The sequence below is a fragment of the Benincasa hispida genome, chromosome 3, assembly GCF_027475165.1.
Source record: "Benincasa hispida cultivar pf3 chromosome 3, pf3_genome.v1.1, whole genome shotgun sequence".
In the NCBI taxonomy this organism is placed as follows: Eukaryota; Viridiplantae; Streptophyta; class Magnoliopsida; order Cucurbitales; family Cucurbitaceae; genus Benincasa; species Benincasa hispida.
Window position 1 is genome coordinate 1,877,984 of NC_143480.1, and position 20,147 is coordinate 1,898,130.

Sequence of the window (20,147 nt, forward strand, 5' to 3'; positions counted from 1 at the left end):
GAATGACCAGCCCATGCAACACGCTTATACGTTGATGGCCAACACCATGCGCCCATGCCAAGCTAGCCGTGCAAGTGAGCCATGCGTCGAGGGATGGATGGTTACCCTATGCGATGGTGATGGATAGCTCCTTGCGATAGCTAAGTTGAATTGTAATGCTAGTAAATTGGCTTGCTATGTGTTGAGTAGAGGTTATGTGTTGCTTATGGACTAGGCATTGAGGAACAAAGAGTTGGACACTTACAAGGATGAAATCATTAGGATAACAACATCAAAACCATGTGTCTTCATGAGAGGAAAGCCTTAAGCATTAAGACTTTGAGGTGGTGGCATCAGATTAGAGGCCCATGCGTTGGCAAGATGAAAAGAGGACACTTAGCTTACGATGACCACAGCATTGCATCGATGAGGTGAGGAGGAGACACTTGGCCATGCAGCCAAGTAGGTGGTGTCAACTCCAGAGAAGGTCTGGATGCCTATAAATAGCGCCTTGAGACTTCATATTTAGATCACAAACTCATAAATACCGTAAAAAGAGTGGGAGAGTGGAGCAAACCATGCGTTAGTCATAGTGGACGCATCGGATAGTGAGGTCTGAGAAGGATGCATCAAATTGAGACGAGAAGTTCTCCCAATTTACTCGTGTGTTTGGAGTGATTCCAAAGCCACCTGAAAACTCTGAGAGTCTAGTTTTTAGGGTAGGGCTTCCAGAAGAAAAGCTCAAAGGGACCAGGCTGGAAACTGAGAAGAAGACAGAAGGGTCAGCCTGTCGGATCAGCTTGGGCCAGTCTTGAAGATTCTGGGATTCCGACGGTTAAGATTCTTGAGATAATTTAGAATATGTTTGTAGAAGAAAGTATTTCAAATTAAGGTCCAGAACTATAAGTAATCTAAGCTGAAATTTGAATCTGGATTTTAGGGGTGAAAAGAGAGCCCGAGGTAGAAAAGAGAGCTACTAGAGTGAAAAGCTCCTAAGCAATCAAGGTGAGTGGCTAAAATGTTTTGACTAAAACATTTTGCTTAAAATGTTTGATTACAACGTGTTATAGAAAGCATGTTTTAAAGAAGAATATTCTCATGCCTACTAGTTTGGCAAAGTGATTTCCAAGCAAGCTATGAATTGTGTTCTAAACGCATGCATGTGTGAGGAATTGTTGAAAAACGATTTATATGTGTTAATTATGTTCAGCATCCGTTAGTGCCTTTAAAGCCATGTTGTTATATGTGTTATACTTTACATGCTTTAAAGAGAAAGTCATTTATGAATAGTTTTACTAAAACGCGATACCAAATGACATTTGAGAAGGTATCCGCCCAACTAGATACTAAAGGACATTTGAGAAGGTATCTATTGGTACTGAAGGACATTTGAGAAGGTACCAAACCAACTAGATACTGAAGGACGTTTGAGAAGGTATTTAAACAGAAGTACCTGAGGTATAACGGTACTTAGTGTGGCCATAGGTAGATAGAGTCAGAGATTGAGCAAAAAGGTTCTCTCTTGATAGCAGTTGGTGTTGGGATTGTTTTACCCACAGTGGGATACTTTGAACTGAGAAATGATTTTACTGTTTTATGATTAAAACAACTTTATATGTTTTATGCTTGGAAAATGTTTATACTGCAGTACAAGTACTTTAGAAGCTTATATTCCAGATAAACTCTTTATTGAAATTTTGCATGAGAATCAATTACATTTCTTAGGTCACTCACTAGGCGTAAGCTCACCCCGTTTTCAAATGTTTTGTTCCCCCAACCACCCACAGGTAGCGGTCAAATCCTCTGAAGATAGCTTTGCATCTGCTTTGCCACTAAAGGAATAAGAGATTGGTAACCGTCTGTTTAGGTGGTTATTGTTAATATTGTACACATGTTACAGTTGTCCATGTAGGGACTAGGGTTTTGGGTTTTGGGACATGTAAATCTAGTATTGTAATGATTCTAAATATGTTATGTTTCTACGTTAATAAATTGTGGGCCTAAAGACATTTCGTTGCATACAAATTATATTTTGGTATCGAGTTATTCATCAAGAGTTATTAAGTAGTCAGTGTCAGCCCAAGGGTTGATAACTGGTTCAGTCATGCCCTTCTTTAGGCTAAGAGGGTGGTCTGGGGTGGGGTGTGAAAAATTGGTATTAGAGCAAAGGTTTACGTAAAACCTAGGAGAAAGTTAAGTATAAAGTTTAGGTTGATACTAGCTTGGTATTAAAACAAAGGTTATATGTAAACTAGGGAAAGATTTAGGCTAGCTTAATACTAAAGCAAAGGATTTTGGGTGAAAGAGAGAGTTCATGCATTAGATTAAGTCCCATAGATTAGTCCCTAACATGTGTACTTAATAATTAGGCAAAGATGCTGAGGAGAAGTGGCAAGTGGAGCAAGCAGACTAAGGAGAGGAATGTTGACCCTACCAGCGGAGGTCCTGAAGTTATACGGAACCCAGATCCGAAGGGGAAAAGAGTTAGAGACTCAGTAGAGTAGAAGGCAACTTCTGAAAACGAGTCTAGTACACCAAGGGTAAATGTAGAACCCCAGATGGAGGATCGAGTATTCGATAGAATCACTCAAAGATTAGCGGCGAGTGTAGGATCGATTCGGAACGATCCAGAAAATAAATTCGGCATCGAGAGGCTGAAAGCTTTGGGTGCCACGACGTTCGATGGAACCATGGAGCCAGTAAACGTTGACATCTGGTTGGATTTGATTGAGAAATGTTTTAAGGTTATGAGGTGCCCTGAGGACCGTAAGGTCGAGTTAGCGGCATTCTTGCTGCAAAAAGGGGCTGAGAAGTGGTGGAAAGTGATAGAGGCTAGAAGGGGTAATTCAGAAACTATGACTTGGTCTGAGTTCAGACAGGTATTTGAGGATAAATACTACCCTAGTTCTTTTAAAGAAGCAAAGAAGAAGGAATTCCTTAGGCTAACTCAGGAAATGATGACGGTTGCTGAGTATGAGCAAAGATTTACTGAGTTATCTCAGTATGCCCTTCCGATCATCGCGGAAGAAAAGGAGAGGTGTAGAAGATTTGAGAATGACCTAAGAAGAAAAATACGTACACCCGTTAACTCTACATCCAATTGGGTGAATTTTACTCAGTTAGTTGAGACCACTATCCGAGTAAAGCAGAGTGTAGCGAAGGAAGATGTATTCCAACTGGGTGAAGGACAATTTAGAATACCTAGAGAAATGAGAAATAAGAGATTTAGACCCCCGTTCTCTAGACAGTCGGGTATAAGGAGCTTTGGAGGCATGAGCCAACAAAGTTCAGGTCGAAAGAAGTCAAGACTTGCAGCTAGATCAAGTGGTGGATCAGTATCAGGTCGTGCTAGCGAGTCAGTAGCTAGTACAAGAAGGAAACCACTTTGTGTAAACTGTGGTAGACCTCATATAGGAGTATGTTATGGTAATAGGAATGTGTGTTTCCAGTGCGGACAAGCTGGGCATTTCAAGAGAGATTGTCCTTAGCTAGGTCATGGAGCACAGAATGAGCAACGAGGAGTTACCCAGACTGTAAACCAACCTAAAACGACCGAAACTAGAGGTGAGGGATCCGGTGTAGTTAAATAGAAAGGGATAGCCGGACGACCTCAACAGCAACAGCAGCAGTAGCAGGGTAGAGTATACGCTATAACACACTAGGAAGCGGAAGAGGCTTCAGATGTTGTAACTGGTACGATAACTTTATGTAATCAATCTGCTTATGCATTATTTGATCCTGGTGTTACACACTCATTTATATCTAGCATGTGTGCATTACATATAGATAAAGTGCCTGAGCGTATGAATAAGGATTTGTTTATCTCTATGCCTGTAGGAGATACTCTAGTTGTACATGAGTATTACAAGAATTGTGAAGTGATTCTTGGAAATCAAAATTTTTTGGTTGACTTGATTCCATTAGAATTACTAGAGTTTGATGTTATCTTAGGTATGAATTTCCTAAGTAAACACTATGCCAGTATGGATTGTTTTAGAAGAGAAATAGTGTTTAGAAAACCAGGTAAAAAAGAAATAACCCTGGTAGGAAGTAAAAGAATACTTCCAGGAAACTTAATATCAGCGGTAAAGGCTAGGAAATTGCTAAGTAAGGGATGTGAAGCCTATGTAACAATTTCACAAGATAAGAAACTAAAACCTGAGGATGTACCTGTGGTACAAGAATTCTTAGATGTATTCCCTGAAGAATTACCAGATTTACCACCTGATAGAGAAATAGAGTTTCCTATTGAGTTAATTCTAGGTACAACACCTATATCCCAGGCACCATATAGGATGGCACCAACAGAACTGAAGGAAATAAAAGTTCAGTTATAGGAACTTGTGGATAAGGGGTACATTAGACCCAGTGTATCGCCTTGAGGAGCGTCAGTCTTGTTTTTTAAAAAGAAAGATGGTACTCTTAGATTATGTATAGACTATAGACAGTTGAATAAGGGGACCATTAAGAATAAGTACCCATTGCCTCGTATAGATGATCTCTTCGATTAGTTAAAGAGGGCCACGGTATTCTCTAAGATAGATTTGAGATCAGGCTATCACCAGTTGAAGGTGAAAGGCACAGATGTTCCAAAGACTGCATTCAGAACTAGATATGGACATTTTGAGTTCCTAGTAATGCTGTTTGGATTGACAAATGCTCCTGCGGTATTTATGGACTTGATGAATAAGATATTTAATTTGTATCTAGATCAGTTTGTGATAGTGTTCATAGACGACATACTAGTGTATTCTAGTAGTGCGGAGAAGCACAAAGAACATCTGGGGATAGTGTTGCAGATGCTAAGGGAAAAGGAGTTATATGCCAAATTTAGTAAGTGTGATTTTTGGTTAAATCAAGTTGTATTCCTTGGGCATATAGTTTCAGCTGACGGAGTTAGCGTTGTGTCACACCCCACCCCAGACCATCTTCTTAGCCTAGAGAAAGGCGTGATTGCAGTAGTTACTAACCCTTGGGCTGACACTTACTGCCTAATAACTCTTGCGAAATAACTCCGATACCAATTATAATTCATATGCAACAGGACGTCTTTAGGCCCACAATTTATTAACTTAGAAACATAATATGTTTAGAGTCATTACAACACTAGATTTACAAGTCCCAAAACCCACAAACCCTAGTCCCTATATGAACAATAGTAACATGTGTACAATATTAACCGTAACCACCTAGCAAACGGTTACAAGTCTTTTAGTCCTTTAGTGGCAGAGCAGACGCAGAGCTATCTTCAGAGGATTTGACCGCTACATGTGGGAGGGGAAGGGGGGGGAACAAAACATTTGAAAACGGGGTGAGCTTATGCCCAGTGAGTGACCGAGAAAACATAGTAAATTCCCATGCATAATTTCATAAAATAGTTTTATCTGAAATATAAACTTTTGTAGCATAAATATTTTCCAAGCATAAATTATGTAAAGTTGTTTTAAACATAAAACAGGAAAAGCATTTCTCAAATCAAGTACTTTATAACGGGTAAAATAATCCCAACACCAACTACTAGTCTAGAGAGAACCCTTTTGTTCAATCTCTGACTTTATTCACCTGTGGCCACCTTAGGTACTACTGCTCAGATACCTTCTCCTTGTACTTCAGTATCGAGCTACAAGGATACCTTTTCCAACGTACTTCAGTATCCCGTTGGCTTGGTACCTTCTCTAACGTACTTCAGTACCAATAGATACCTTCTCCTTGTACTTTAGTATCTAGTTGGGTGGATGCCTTCTCCTTGTACTTCGGCATCGCATTTTACCAAAACTATTTATAAACAACTTTTCTCTTTAAAGCATGTACAATATAACACATATACAATGTGGCTTTAAAGATGATAACGCATGCTGGATAAAATCAACATATGTAAATAGTTTTTCAACAATATGCATGCGTTCAAACCACAATTCAAACTTGCTTGGAAACCACTTTATAAACTAGTAGGCATGAGAATTATTTTCGCAAACATGCTTTTTGTAAAACTTTTGTAATCAAAACAGTTTAAAAACGTTTTAGTTAAAAATATTTTAGCCACTCACCTCGATTTCTTAGGAGCTTTTCACTCTAGTAGCTCCTCGGGCTCCTTTTCATCCCTAGAATCCAGATTCAAATTACAGCTTAGATTAATCATAGTTCTGAACCTTATTTTGAAATACTTCCTTCTACCAACTTATTTTAAAATGTCTTAGGAATCTTACCCTAACATTTCAGCTCAGAATTTCTCGTGGTTTGGCTGGAATCTTCAAATCTTCAAGACTAGCTCAGACTGATCCGACAGTCTGACCCTTCTGCCTTCTTCTCAACCTCCAGCCTAGTTCCTTTGAGCTTTTTCCTCTGACAGCCCTATTTTGAAAACTAGACTTCCAGAGCTTTCGAATGGCTTTAGAATCACTCCAAATGCACGAGTAGATTGAAAGATATCCTCGTTCAAAGTTTACACATTCCTCTGAACCCTCACTACCCTCTACTTTCTCTACGAAATTTATGATTTTTGTGATTTGAAAATGAAATCCCAACTCCCTATTTATAGGCATTCAAATTGCTCGTGGGATTGACAGCACCTACTTGGCTGCATGGCCAAATGTTTAATCCCCCCTTTATCAACGTAAGTTGACTTCACCTTGGTTCAATGTGTTCTTCCCAAGCGCATCCAACACAATTTCTTAGGGTTTAAGAATTTCTCTTAATCGAACACCTAAATTTTAATTGACGTTTGTCCTTACGTCTTCAAGCTTTGTTTGTATTCAAATTAGGGTTTCCAATGTATAATCTACAAGAATGCAGCCAAATTCAACGCATAAACACTTGCTCGGCTGTTCGATGCATAGGCAAGGCCTTTCGATCGCGTGGGCATGACGTTCGAATGCAGCACGGGACAAGGCGTGGCTGACGCACAGGCTGGTCTCGCTCTCTCCCACTTTCTCGCTGGTCTCGCTCTCTCCATTCTCGCTCTCTCCCACTTTCTCGCTCAAAATCTCGCTCTTTTCACTCTCGCTCTCTCCAACTTTCTAGCTCAAAATCTCGCTCTCTCTACTCTCGCTCTCTCCAGCTTTCTCTCCAACTTTCTCTCCAAACTTTCTCTCCAACTATCTTTCTCTCCAAAATTTCTCTCCAATCTCGCTCTCTCCATCTTTCTCTCCAACCTTTCTCTCCAATCTTTCTATCCAAATGTTCTCTCCAATATTTCCTTCTCAAAATCTTGCTCTCAATGATCTCGCTGGTCTCGATCTCAATGATCTCGCTGATCTCACTCTCAATGACCTCGCTCTTAGCTACTGCGAACATTGTTTGTCTCCGTGTAATTTCTACACGATTGTGCCACTAGTCACTAACCTTCCAGTTCTTTGTGCACAACACGCATTTCACATAACTTCCATATTTTCCTTAATCCTTCAACCATAATGCACTTCACCTAATTTCTCCATGCTTAACCGAAATTTCCCCCAAATTTTCCAAACTTAATTTCCATATTATTCCACACTAGCTTAACCTACTTATTATTTTTCCCCAACTTCCCAACTCAATTCCATATTTTTCTTTTCGAATCCCCATTCCACACTAGTTGTTTCATCATATTCCACACTAGTTGTTTCATCATCCTACTTATTATACAAATTTCATCACAATTTTACCGATTAAAGCTCAACTTAATTTATTTAAAGAAAATCTACTTAACACTTAGAAATTTCCTTCCCCTTAACTTAGGATTTAACTTTCACTTAGTTAATTCCTTTTAACACTTGCTTAAGTAAGGAAAATAGGAATCCGGGTTTCACACGTTGATTCCCAAAAGATAGAAGCAATAGTTGACTGGAAACGACCCCTGAATGTAACTGAAGTACGTAGTTTTCTGGGCTTAGCAGGCTATTATAGAAGATTCGTGGAGGGCTTTTCTAAAATAGCTCTGCCGTTAACAAACCTGACCAGAAAAGATGCGAAGTTTGAGTGGTCACCGGAATGCGAACATAGTATTCAGGTGCTGAAACAGAGGTTAGTGTCAGCACCAATATTAACTTTACCTACACCAGGTAAGGAGTTGAGGTTTATTGTGATGCATCCCAACAAGGGTTAGGATGTGTGCTGATGCAGGAAGGAAAGGTAGTAGCTTATGCTTCTCGACAATTAAAGAAGCATGAATGTAACTACAGTACACATGATTTGGAGTTAGCAACAGTTGTGTTAGCCCTAAAAGTTGTGAAGACAATACCTATTTGGTGAGCGGTGTCATATATTCACGGATCATAAGAGTCTAAAGCATATATTTGATAAAAAAGAACTAAACTTGAGACAGAAAAGATGGCTTGAGTTGATCAAGGATTATGACTGCACAATTGACTATCACTCAGGTAAAGCAAATGTGGTAGTTGATGCTTTAAGTGGAAAAACTAGATCCACTAAAGCTAGTATTAATTCAGTAGAAGGTACACTAATTCACGAGTTGTATAATGCTAGGGCAGCATTATCAGTCGGTCAAAAAGGAGGGTTATTAGCTTCATTTCAAGTGCGTTCTATGCTCGTAGAAGACATTCTACGTGAGCAGTTAAAAGATTCCAATCTTCATAAGTTAGCTAAAGAAGTAGATAAAGGATTGAGGATAGACTACCAATTAAGAGCTGATAAAGTGCTATTAGAAGAAGGTAGAATATACGTACCTAAGGATTTAGCACTTAAACAAGCTATTCTAGATTAGGCACATAGTTCGGCCTATGCTATGGATCTGGGCAGTACGAAGATGTACAGAACATTAAAGAGATCGTACTGGTGGCCTGGTATGAAAAGAGAAATAGTAGAATATGTTGACAAGTGCTTAATATGTCAACAAGTTAAACCAGAAAGATAGAGGCCAGCAATATTACTTAATCCACTCCCAGTACAAGAGTGGAAGTGGGAGCATATCATGATGGATTTCCTGTTTGGATTACCTAAGCACCAGCGACCTATGATGGTATATGGGCAATTGTGGATAGGTTGACAAAAACAGCTAAGTTTTTACCTGTTAAAGTTACATATACCCTAGACCAATTAGCTAAGCTGTATGTTGATCGAGTTGTGAGTCAGTTTGGAGCTCCAGTTTCAATTTTATCAGACCGAGACTCCAGATTTACGTCAAAATTTTGGCCTAGTTTGCAGAAAGCTATGGGAACCAAGTTATATTTTAGTACCGCTTTTCATCCACAGACGGATGGTCAGTTGGAACGAACAATCCAGACATTGGAAGAAATGCTGAGAGCATGTATATTGCAGTTCAAAGGAAGTTGGGATATGCATCTGTCGTTAATCGAATTTGCATATAACAACAGTTATCATTCGAGTACCGGAATGGCACCGTATGAGGCACTATACGCTAAGCTATGTAGAACTCTGATATGCTGGAATGAAGTCGGTGAAAGAAAATTACTAGGTCTAGAACTTGTACGACAGACATCAGACAGCAGTAAGATTATAAGAGATAATCTTAAGGCAACTCGAGATAGGCAAAAAAGTGACGCTGATAAGCGGAGAAGAGAATTAGAGTTTGAAGTTGGTGATAAAGTATTTTTTGAAGTTATCTCCGTGGAAAGGAATACTCAGGTTCGGTAGAAAAGAGAAACTAAGCCCAAGATATATTGGACCCTATGAGATAATCGAAAGAGTTGGACCAGTGGCATATCGATTGGATTTGCCTCCAGAATTATCTCGTATACATGATGTGTTTCATGTGGCAATTCTTAGAAAGTATGTGCCAGATCCTACCCATATATTGCCTGAACAATAGGTACAGTTGAAGGAGAATTTGTCTTATGAAGAAGAACCAGTAGAAATCCTTGATAGAAAGGAACAGGTTTTAAGGAATAAGACAATTCCATTAGTAAAGGTGCTATGGCAAAACCATAATACGGAAGAAGCAATATGGGAAGCCGAAGAGAAAATCAGAAACAAGTATCCGCAGTTGTTTAATTGACGGACTTGTAGCAAAATTTCGAGGACGAAATTTTTATAAAGGGGAGGTAAATGTGAACCTCGAATCCTAATGTCTCTACTTAAGTGTTCCCTATTGAGATCTGTGTGATGAGTAGGTTAATGTGAAAACTAGTGTGGAATGGTGAAGAAAAGAATGGAAAATGTGAAGAAAAGAGGAAAATGTGGAAGTTTGATTTTGGGGAAAATTTAGCTAAGTATGGAAATTAGTGTGGTGATGCGTTGGAAGGGTGACAAAGTGATGCGTTGGAGGATTTATTGGTGAAGGCATGCGGCTGAAGAAGAAAAACATAGAGGATGCGTTGGAAGGCACACAGGTAGGCGAGGATACATGGAAAGCTAGGCCATGCGTCGAGCAGCCTCGACCGGACGCCTAGGCCATGCGTCGAGTAGGCACGCCATGCATTGAGTGCACTGTTGAGGGGATGTGCCCGTGCGTTGCGCGCGCTTCCGAGCGTCCATGCCCCATGCGTTGAGCGCCCTAGCCGAGCAATTTTGCCATGCGTCGATGTGCCTACCGTATAGCCAAGCGCGCAGCCCATGTAGCCATGCTAGCAAGCAAGCGATGGCCAATGAGCGCCGCACGCCCATGCGCCCGTGCACCTGGTCAAGGCGCCGGGTGCAGCCCATGTGGCCAAGCACACCTATGCTTCGAACGACCAGCCCATGCAGCACGCCTATGCGTTGGTGGCTAGCACATTGCACCCATGCCAAGCCAGCCATGTAAGTGAGCCATGCGTTGAGGGATGGATGGTTACCCTATGCGTAGTGATGGATAGCTTCTGTTGATGGCTAAGTTGAATTGTAATTCTAGTAAATTGGCTTACTATGCATTGAGTAGAGGCTATGCGTTGCTTATGGCCTAGGCGTTGAGCAACAAAGAGTTGGACGCATACAAGGATGAAATCATCAGGATAACAACATCAAAACCATGTGTCTTCGTGAGAGCAAAGCCTTAAGCATTAAGACTTTGAGGTGGTGGCATCAGATTGGAGGCCCATGCGTTGGCAAGATGAGAAGAGGACACTTAGCTTGCGATGACCATATCATTGCATTGATGAGGTGAGGAGGAGACACTTGGCCATGCAGCCAAGTAGGTGGTGTCAACTCCGGAGAAGGTCTGGACGCCTATAAATATCACCTTGAGACTTCATTTTTAGATCAAAAACTCAGAAATACTGTAAAAAGAGTGGGAGAGTGGAGCAAACCATGCATTGGAGCCAAATCCATGCGTTAGTCATAGTGGACGCATTGGACAGTGAGGTCTGAGGAGACGAGAAGTTCTCCCAATTTACTCATGCGTTTGGAGTGATTCTAAAGCCACCTAAAAACTCTGAGAGTCTAGTTTTCAGGGTAGGGTTGTTGGAAGAAAAGCTCAAAGGGATCGGGCTAGAAACTGAGAAGAAGACAGAAGGGTCAGGCTGTCAAATCAGCTTGGGCAAGTCTTGAAGATTTTGTGATTCCGGCCAAACCACGAAAAGTTCTGAGCTCATATTTTAGATTAAGACTCCTGAGATAATTTAGAATATGTTTGTAGAAGGAAGTATTTCAAATTAAGGTCCAGAACTATAAGTAATCTAAGCTATAATTTGAATCTGAATTTTAGGAGTGAAAAGAGACCCCGAGGTAGAAAAATGAGCTACTAGAGTGAAAAGCTCCTAAGCAGTCAAGGTAAGTGGCTAAAATGTTTTGACTACAACATTTTGCTTAAAATTTTTTATTACAACATGTTATAGAAGGCATGTTTTAAAGAAGAATATTCTCATGCCTACTAGTTTGACAAAGTGATTTCCAAGCAAGTTATGAATTGTGTTTTAAACGCATGCATGTGTGAGGAATTGTTGAAAAATGATTTATATGTGTTAATTATGTTTAGCATCTGTTAGTGCCTTTAAAGCCACGTTGTTATATGTGTTATAATTTACATGCTTTAAAGAGAAAGTCATTTATGACTAGTTTTACTAAAACGCGATACCGAAGGACATTTGAGAAGGTATCCGCCCAACTAGATACTGAAAGACATTTGAGAAGGTATCTATTGGTACTGAAGGACATTTGAGAAGGTACCAAACCAACCAGATACTGAAGGACGTTTGAGAAGATATCTGAACAAAAGTACCTAAGGAATGACGGTACTTAGTGTGGCCACAGGTAGATAGAGTCAGAGATTGAGCAAAAGGGTTCTCTCTTGACTAGCAGTTAGTGTTGGGATTGTTTTACCCACAGTGGGTTACTTTGAACTGAGAAATGATTTTACTATTTTATGATTAAAAAAGCTTTATATGTTTTATGCTTGGAAAATTTTTATGCTGCAGTACAAGTATTGTAGAAGCTTATATTCCAATTAAACTCTTTATTGAGATTTTGCATGAGAATCAATTATGTTTCTTAAGTCACTCACTGGGCGTAATCTCACCCCATTTTCAAATGTTTTGTTCCCCCCACCACCCACTGGTAGCGGTCAAATCCTCTGAAGATAGCTTTGCATCTGCTCTGCCACTAAAGGAATAAGAGATTCGTAACCGTCTGTTTAGGTGGTTACTATTAATATTGTACACATGTTACAGTTGTTCATGTAGGGATTAGGGTTTTGGGTTTTGGGACTTATAAATCTAGTATTGTAATGATTCTAAATATGTTATATTTCTACGTTAATAAATTATGGGCCTAAAGACATTTCATTACATACAAATTATATTTTGGTATCGAGTTATTCCTCAAGAGTTATTAAGTAGTAAGTGTCAGCCCAAGGGTTGATAACTGGTTCAGTCACGCCCTTCTCTAGGCTAAGAGGGTGGTCTGGGGCAGGGTGTGACAGATCATGTAGCTACGGACGATGTTAAGTGATGTGCTAGATGATCGTGTAGCTACGAGCGGCGCTAAGCCATGCACTAGACGATCGTGTAGCTCTACACAATGAGACGGTCGCACTACACGATCAGTATCAGCGTTAGGCGATGACGCTATAGAATAGGCGTGAGTGGTAGACGATGGGCGTGATGTGTTAGACAATAGACATCAGCGCTACGCGATGAGCGATAGCGACAACTACACGATGAGCGGCAGCAAGAGCTGTGCGATGGGCTATGTTCTACACGATGAGCGAGAGCGAGATCGTTGGGTGACAAGCATCAGTGAGAGATCAGTAAACGATGAGCTGCACGATGGGCGATGAGCTAAACAATTGAGGAATGCATTGATCATTCTTAACCACTAATTAAGGGCAACAACTGTCCTAAGCACCGCATTTCACTCCATGTTAGCTGAAGGTCATGTTAAGCTTTAATAGTAAGTGATGAAAAGTAGTATAAAAAGGGGAGATTGAACTTCAAACGATCAGTTTGATCACTTCCTCCGTGCAAATTGAGAGATCTTGGTGTCGTTGGAACTCTGAGAGTGTAGTTTCAGAGGTGACACTACGAAAAGAAGGTCTCACCGGAATAAGACCGAAGAAGGGGAAAAAGGACCAAAGGTCCATTTCTCAGGTGTACCCGAGCCATTGATAAAAAATTGAGTCTCTAGGACTAACCACAAGAATTTATAAGCTGAAATTTTAAGGTATGCTTCCTGAGACAATTCTAAACAAGTTTGTAGAAGACAGTTTCTTCGATTCTTGATTCTGGTCACTAGAATCAGGAGGTACTTTTTCGGTCAAATCATTGGTTCCAATTTTATCGAATATCCCCGAAGGGACGGTCAAATCATTGGTTAATCATCTCCAAATCTCATCCCCACTGGAAAAAGACTTAGAAAAGGCAATTTGGAAGACCAAGGATCTGCGCCGGGTCAATATCACAATTTGGATTATGATTTTTGGATCCTTAAATTGTCCAGAAACACTTTAAAGAAAACTCCCCACCCACGTTTGTATCCTTCAATTTGCCCCCTTTGTATGGCAAATAATGAAACCCAGCAGCATCTGTTATTTGAATGCTCTTACACTATTAAATGCTGGCAGAATCTTTTTAACATTTTTGGCATCAGATGGGTATTTGACAGGTCATCCCATGAGAATACATGGCAGATTCTAATTGGACCTAAGCTGAAAGCAGGCCCAAGAGTGCTATGGAGTAATGCAATCAAAGCACTACTATCGGAAGTGTGGTTTGAGAGAAATCAAATATTATTCCATAATAAAGCAACCCATTGGCATAATCGTTTTGAAGCTGCAAAGCTTAATGCCTCCTCGTGGTGTTCCCTTTCCAACTTTTTCCAAGATTATTCGGTACAAGACATAAGTCTAAATTAGAGTTCTTTTCTCAAGCAAGAGTTTTAACTTCGTTTATTTGTTTACGGTCCATATCTTGTAAGGGCGTAGGTGTTGTTTTCCCTAGCCCAGATAGTGTTATTCTCTTGGCTATATTGCTGTGTTTTTATTCTACCATATTGAGATTGATCGTAAGGAAATGATGAGGATGCTAAGGGGGTGTCAACCTAGTTGAGATGTCTGGGTGCGTCCCCTGATCCATAGACCCTTTTGCTTATTCTATAATCCTCTTGTACCTTGAGCATTAGTCTCAGATCCATAAAAAGACTCGTTTCCTTTTAAAAAAATATATATTTCTCTTTTCATACCAGGCCACCAATATGATCTCTTTAATGTTCATCTTCGTTCTGCCCGGATGCACAGCATAGGCCGAACTATGTGCCTCTTCTAGAATAGCTTGTTTAAGTGCTAAATCCTTAGGTATGCATATTCTACCTTCTTTTAATATCACTTTATCCGCTCTTAATTGGTAGTCCGTTCCCAATCCTTTATCTACTTCTTCAGCTAACTTCTGGAGGTCGGAATCCTTTAACTAATCACGTAGAATATCTTCTACGAGCGTAGGATGCACTTGAAATGAAGCTAGTAACCCTCATTTTTTTACCGATTGATAATGCTGCCTTAGCATTATACAACTCATGAATCAATGTACCCTTCACTAAATTAATACTAGCTTTAGCTGATCTGGTTTTTCGACTTAAAGCATCAGCTACCACGTTTGCCTTACCTGGGTGATAATGAATGGTACAGTCATAATCCTTGATCAACTCGAGCCATCTTCTTTGTCTTAAGTTTAGTTCCTTTTGATCAAAGATATGCTTTAAACTCTTATGATCCATAAATATATGACACCGCTCACCAAACAGGTAATGTCTCCACAATTTTAGAGGAAACACAACTGCTGCTAACTCCGAGTCGTGTGTAGGGTAGTTACATTCATGCTTCTTTAATTGTCGAGAAGCATAAGCTACCACTTTTCCCTCCTGCATCAGCACACATCCTAATCCTTGTCGGGATGCATCACAATAAACCTCAAACTCCTTACCTGGTGTAGGTAAAGTTAATACTGGTGTTGACACTAACCTCTGTTTCAGCACTTGGAAACTATGCTCGCATTCTAGCGACCATTCAAACTTTGCATCTTTTATGGTCAGGTTTGTCAATGGTAAAGCTATCTTAGAAAAGCCCTCCACGACTCTTCTATAATAACCTACTAAGCCCAGAAAACTGCGTACTTCAGTTACATTTAGGGGTCGTTCCCAATTAACTACTGCTTCTATCTTTTGGGAATCAATGCTAACTCCGTTAGCTGAAACTATATGCCCAAGGAATACAACTTAATTTAACTAAAAATCACATTTACTAAATTTGGCATATAACTCCTTTTCCCTTAGAATTTGTAATACCATCCTAAGATGTTCTTTGTGTTTTTCCGAACGATTGGAATACACTAGTATGTCATCTATGAACACTATCACAAACTGATCCAGATAAGAATGGAATATCCTATTCATCAAGTCCATAAATACCACAGGAGCATTTGTCAATCCAAACGACATCACTAGGAACTCAAAATGTCCATATCTAGTTCTGAATGCAGTCTTTGGAACATCTATGTCTTTCACTTTCAACTGGTGATAGCCTGATCTCAAATCTATTTTAGAGAATACTATGGCCCCCTTTAACTGATCGAAGAGATCATCTATACGAGGCAATGAGTACTTATTCTTAATGGTCACCTTATTCAATTGTCTATAGTTTATGCATAATCTAAGAGTACCGTCTTTCTTCTTAACAAACAAGACCGACGCTTCTCAAGCCGATACACTGGGTCTAATGTACCCCTTATCCACATGTTCTTGTAACTGAACTTTTAATTCTTTCAGCTCCGTTGGTTCCATCCTATATGGTGCTTGAGATATAGGTGCTGTAACCGGAACTAACTCAATAGTAAATTCCATTTCCCTATCAGGTGGTAAACCTAGTAATTCTTCAGGGAATACATCTAAGAACTTTTGTACTACAGGTACATCCTCAGGTTTTAGTTTTTTATCTTGTGAAACTATTACAGAGGCTAAATAGGCTTCGCATCCTTTACTCGACAGTTTCCTAGCCCTTACTGCTGATATTAAATTTCCTAGGAGTATTCTTCTACTTCCTACCAGGGTTATTTCTTTTTCACCTGGTTTTTTAAACACTATTTCTCTTCTAAAGCAATTCATAGTGGCATAGTGTTTACTCAGGAAATTCATACCTAAGATAACATCAAACTCTATAATTCTAATGGAATCAAGTCAACCCAAAAAAATTTGATTTCCAATAGTTACTTCACAATTCTTGTAATACTCATGTACAACTAGAGTATCTCCTACATGTGTAGAGATAAACAAATCCTCATTCATACGCTCAGGGACTTTATCTATATGTAATGCACACATGCTAGATATGAATGAGTGCGTAGCACCAGGATCAAATAATGCATAAGTGGATTGTTTACATAAAGTTATCGTACCAACTACGACATCTGAGGCCTCTTCCGCTTCCTGGTGTGTCATAGCATATACTCTACCCTGTTGCTGCTGCTGTTGTTGTTGGGGTCGTCCTGCTTTCTCTTTCTGCTTAGCTACACTGGATCCTTCACCTCTAATTCCTGTCGTTCTAGGTTGGTTTACAGTCTGTGTAACTTCTCTTTGTTCATTCTGTGCTCCACGACGTAGCTGAGGACAATCTCTCTTGAAATGCTCAGCTTGTCCGTACTAGAAACACACATTCCTATTACCATAACATACTCCTGTATGAGGTCTACCACAGTTTACATACAGTGGTTTCCTTCCTGTACTAGCTACTGACTCGCTAGCACGACCTGATACTGATCCATCACTCGGTCTAGCTACAGATCTTGACTTCTTTTGACCTGAACTCTGTTGTCTCATGCCTCCAAAGCTCTTTATACCCGATTGTCCAGAGAATGGAGGTCTAAACCTCTTACTTCTCATTTCTCCAGGCACTCTAAACTGTCCTTCACCTAGTTGGAGTACATCTTCCCTCACTACACTATGCTCTACTCGGATAGCAGTCTCAACTAACTGAGTGAAATTAACCCAATTAGATGTAGAGGTAATGGGTGTACGTATTTTTTTCTTAGGCCATTCTCAAATCTCCTACACCTCTCCTTTTCTTCCACGATGATTGGAAGGGCATACTGAGATAACTCAGTAAATCTTTGTTCATACTCAGCAACCGTGAGCATTCCCTGACCTAAGGAATTCTTCTCTTTTCGCTTATTTAGAAGAAATAGGGTAGTATTTATCCTCGAACACTTGTCTGAACTCAGACCAAGTCATAGTTTCCGAGCTACCTCTTCCAACCTCTTTTACTTTCCACCACTTATCTGCCCCTTTCTGCCGCAAGAATGCCGCTAACTCGACCTACGGTCCTCAAACTTTAAAAGACTTTTCAATCAAGTCCAACCAGATCTCAGCATTCATTGGATTCGTGGCTCCATCGAATGTCGTGGCATCTAAAGCTTTCAGCCTCTCGATGCCAAATTTCCTTTATGGATCCTTCTGAATCGATCTTACACTCACCGCCAATCTTTGAGTGATTCTATAGAACACTCGATCCTTCATCTGGGGTTCTACATCTACCTTTGGTGTACTGGAATTGTTTTCAGAAGTTGCTTCCTGCTCTACTGAGTCTCTAACTCTTTCCCCTTTGGATTTGGGTCCCGTCTACCTTCAGGACCTCCGCTGGTAGGGTCAACATTCCTCTCTTCAGTCTGTTTGCTCCGCTTGCCATTTCTCCTCAGCATCTATGCCTAATTATTAAGTACACATGTTAGAGACTTATTTATGGGACTTTAATCTAATGTATGAACTCTCTCTTTCACCCAAAGTTTTATCTTGTAGTACTAAGTTAGCATAAATCTTTCCTAAGTTTACGTATAACCTATCCTTTAATACTAAGATGGTATCAATTTAGACTTTACACTCAATCTTTTCCCAAGTTTTATGTAAACCTTTGCTCTGATACCACTCTGTCACACCCCGCCCAAGACCACCCTCTTAGCCTAGAGAAGGGCATGACTGCAGTAGTTATCAACCCTTTGGCTAACACTTACTGCCTAATAACTCTTACGAAATAACTCTGATATCAAAATATAACTTATATACAACGGAATGTCTTTAGGACCACAATTTATTAATTTAGAACATAATATGTTTAGAGTTATTACAACACTAGATTTACAAGTTCCAAAACCCCAAACCCTAGTCCCTATATGAACAACAATAACATGTGTACAATATTAACAGTAACCTTCTAACAGACGGGTTACAATTCTCTTTATCCTTTAGTGGTAGAGCAGTTGCAGAGCTATCTTCAGAGGATTTGACCGTTACCTGTGGGGGGGAGGGGGTGGCGGGAACAAAACATTTGAAAACGGGGTGAGCTTACACCCAGTGAGTGACCCAAAAAACATAGTTGATTCTCATGCAAAATTTCAATAAAGAGTTTAACTAAAACATATGCTTCTACAGTACGTGTACTGCAGCATAAACATTTTCCAAGCATAAAACATACAAAGTTGTTTTAATTGTAAAATAGTAAAATCATTTCTCAATTCAAAGTATCCCACTGCGGGTAAAACAATCCCAACACATACTACTAGTCCAGAGAGAACCCTTTTACTCAATCTCTGACTCTATTTACCTGTGGTCACATTAAGTACCGTCACACATTAGATACTTCTGTTCAGATACCTTCTCAAACGTCCTTCAGTATCTGGCTAGTTTGGTACCTTCTCAAATGTCCTTCAGTACCAATAGATACCTTCTCAAATGTCCTTCAGTACCTAGTTGGGCGGATACCTTCTCAAATGTCCTTCGGTATCGCGTTTTAGTAAAACTAGTCATAAATGACTTTCTCTTTAAAGCATGGAAAGTATAACACATATAAGTCATGGATTTAAAGATGCTAACGCATGTTGAACATATTTAACACATATAAATCGTTTTTCAACAATTTCTCACACATGCATGCGTTTAAAACACAATTCATAGCATGCTTGGAAATCACTTCATAAAACTAGTAGGCATGAGAATATTCCTCTTTAAAACATGCTTTCTATAACACGTTGTACTCAAACATTTTAAGCAAAATGTTTTAGTCAAAACATTTTAGCCACTCACCTTGATTTCTTAGGAGCTTTTCACTCTAGTAGCTCCTCGGGCTCCTTTTCACCCCTAGAATTCAGATTCAACTTACAGCTTAGATTACTCATCGTTTTGAACCATATTTTGAAATAATTCCTTCTAAAAACTTGTTCTAAAATGTCTCAGGAAGTTACCCTAAACTTTGAGCTCAGAACTACTCGTGGTTTGGCCGAAATCACAGAATCTTCAAGACTAGCCCAGGCTTATCTGACAGTCTAACCCTTCTATCTTCTTTTCAATTTCTAGCTCGGTTCCTTTGAGCCTTTCCTCTGACATCCTCATTATGAAAACTAGACTCTCAGAGCTTTCAGATGGCTTTGAAATCACTCCAAACGCAGGAGTAGATTGGGAGATCTGCTCGTCACAAGTTGATGTGTCCTCCTCAAATCTCACTGTCCAATGCGTCCACTATGACTAACGCATGGATTTGGCTCCAACGTGGTTTACTCCACTCTCTCTCTCTCTCTTTACAGTATTTCTGAGTTTGTGATCTAAAAAGGAAGTCTCAAGTCTCTATTTATAGGCGTCCAGACTTCCTCCGGTGTTGACACCACGTACTTGGTTACATGGCCAAGTGTCTATTCCTCCCTTCATCAACGCAATCTTGCATCAGCTTGACCCAAGGTGCCTTCTCCATATGCGTCCACCTCAATTGCTTAACCCTTAAGAATTTCTCCAAAGAAGACATGTGGTTATTCTGATGTTTTCTTTGTGACCTCATC

General features: G+C 39.9%; 1 protein-coding gene across 1 annotated transcript; it reads left to right on the forward strand.

Moving 5' to 3' along the window:
- Positions 1 to 9,306: 9,306 nt before the first annotated feature.
- On the forward strand, positions 9,307 to 9,928 carry LOC150036944 (uncharacterized). The gene is made up of 2 exons (XM_090311687.1): positions 9,307 to 9,507; positions 9,743 to 9,928. The coding sequence occupies exons 1-2, from the start codon at positions 9,307 to 9,309 to the stop codon at positions 9,926 to 9,928; spliced, it is 387 nt and encodes a 128-aa protein (XP_090167813.1).
- The last annotated feature ends 10,219 nt before the right edge of the window (positions 9,929 to 20,147 follow it).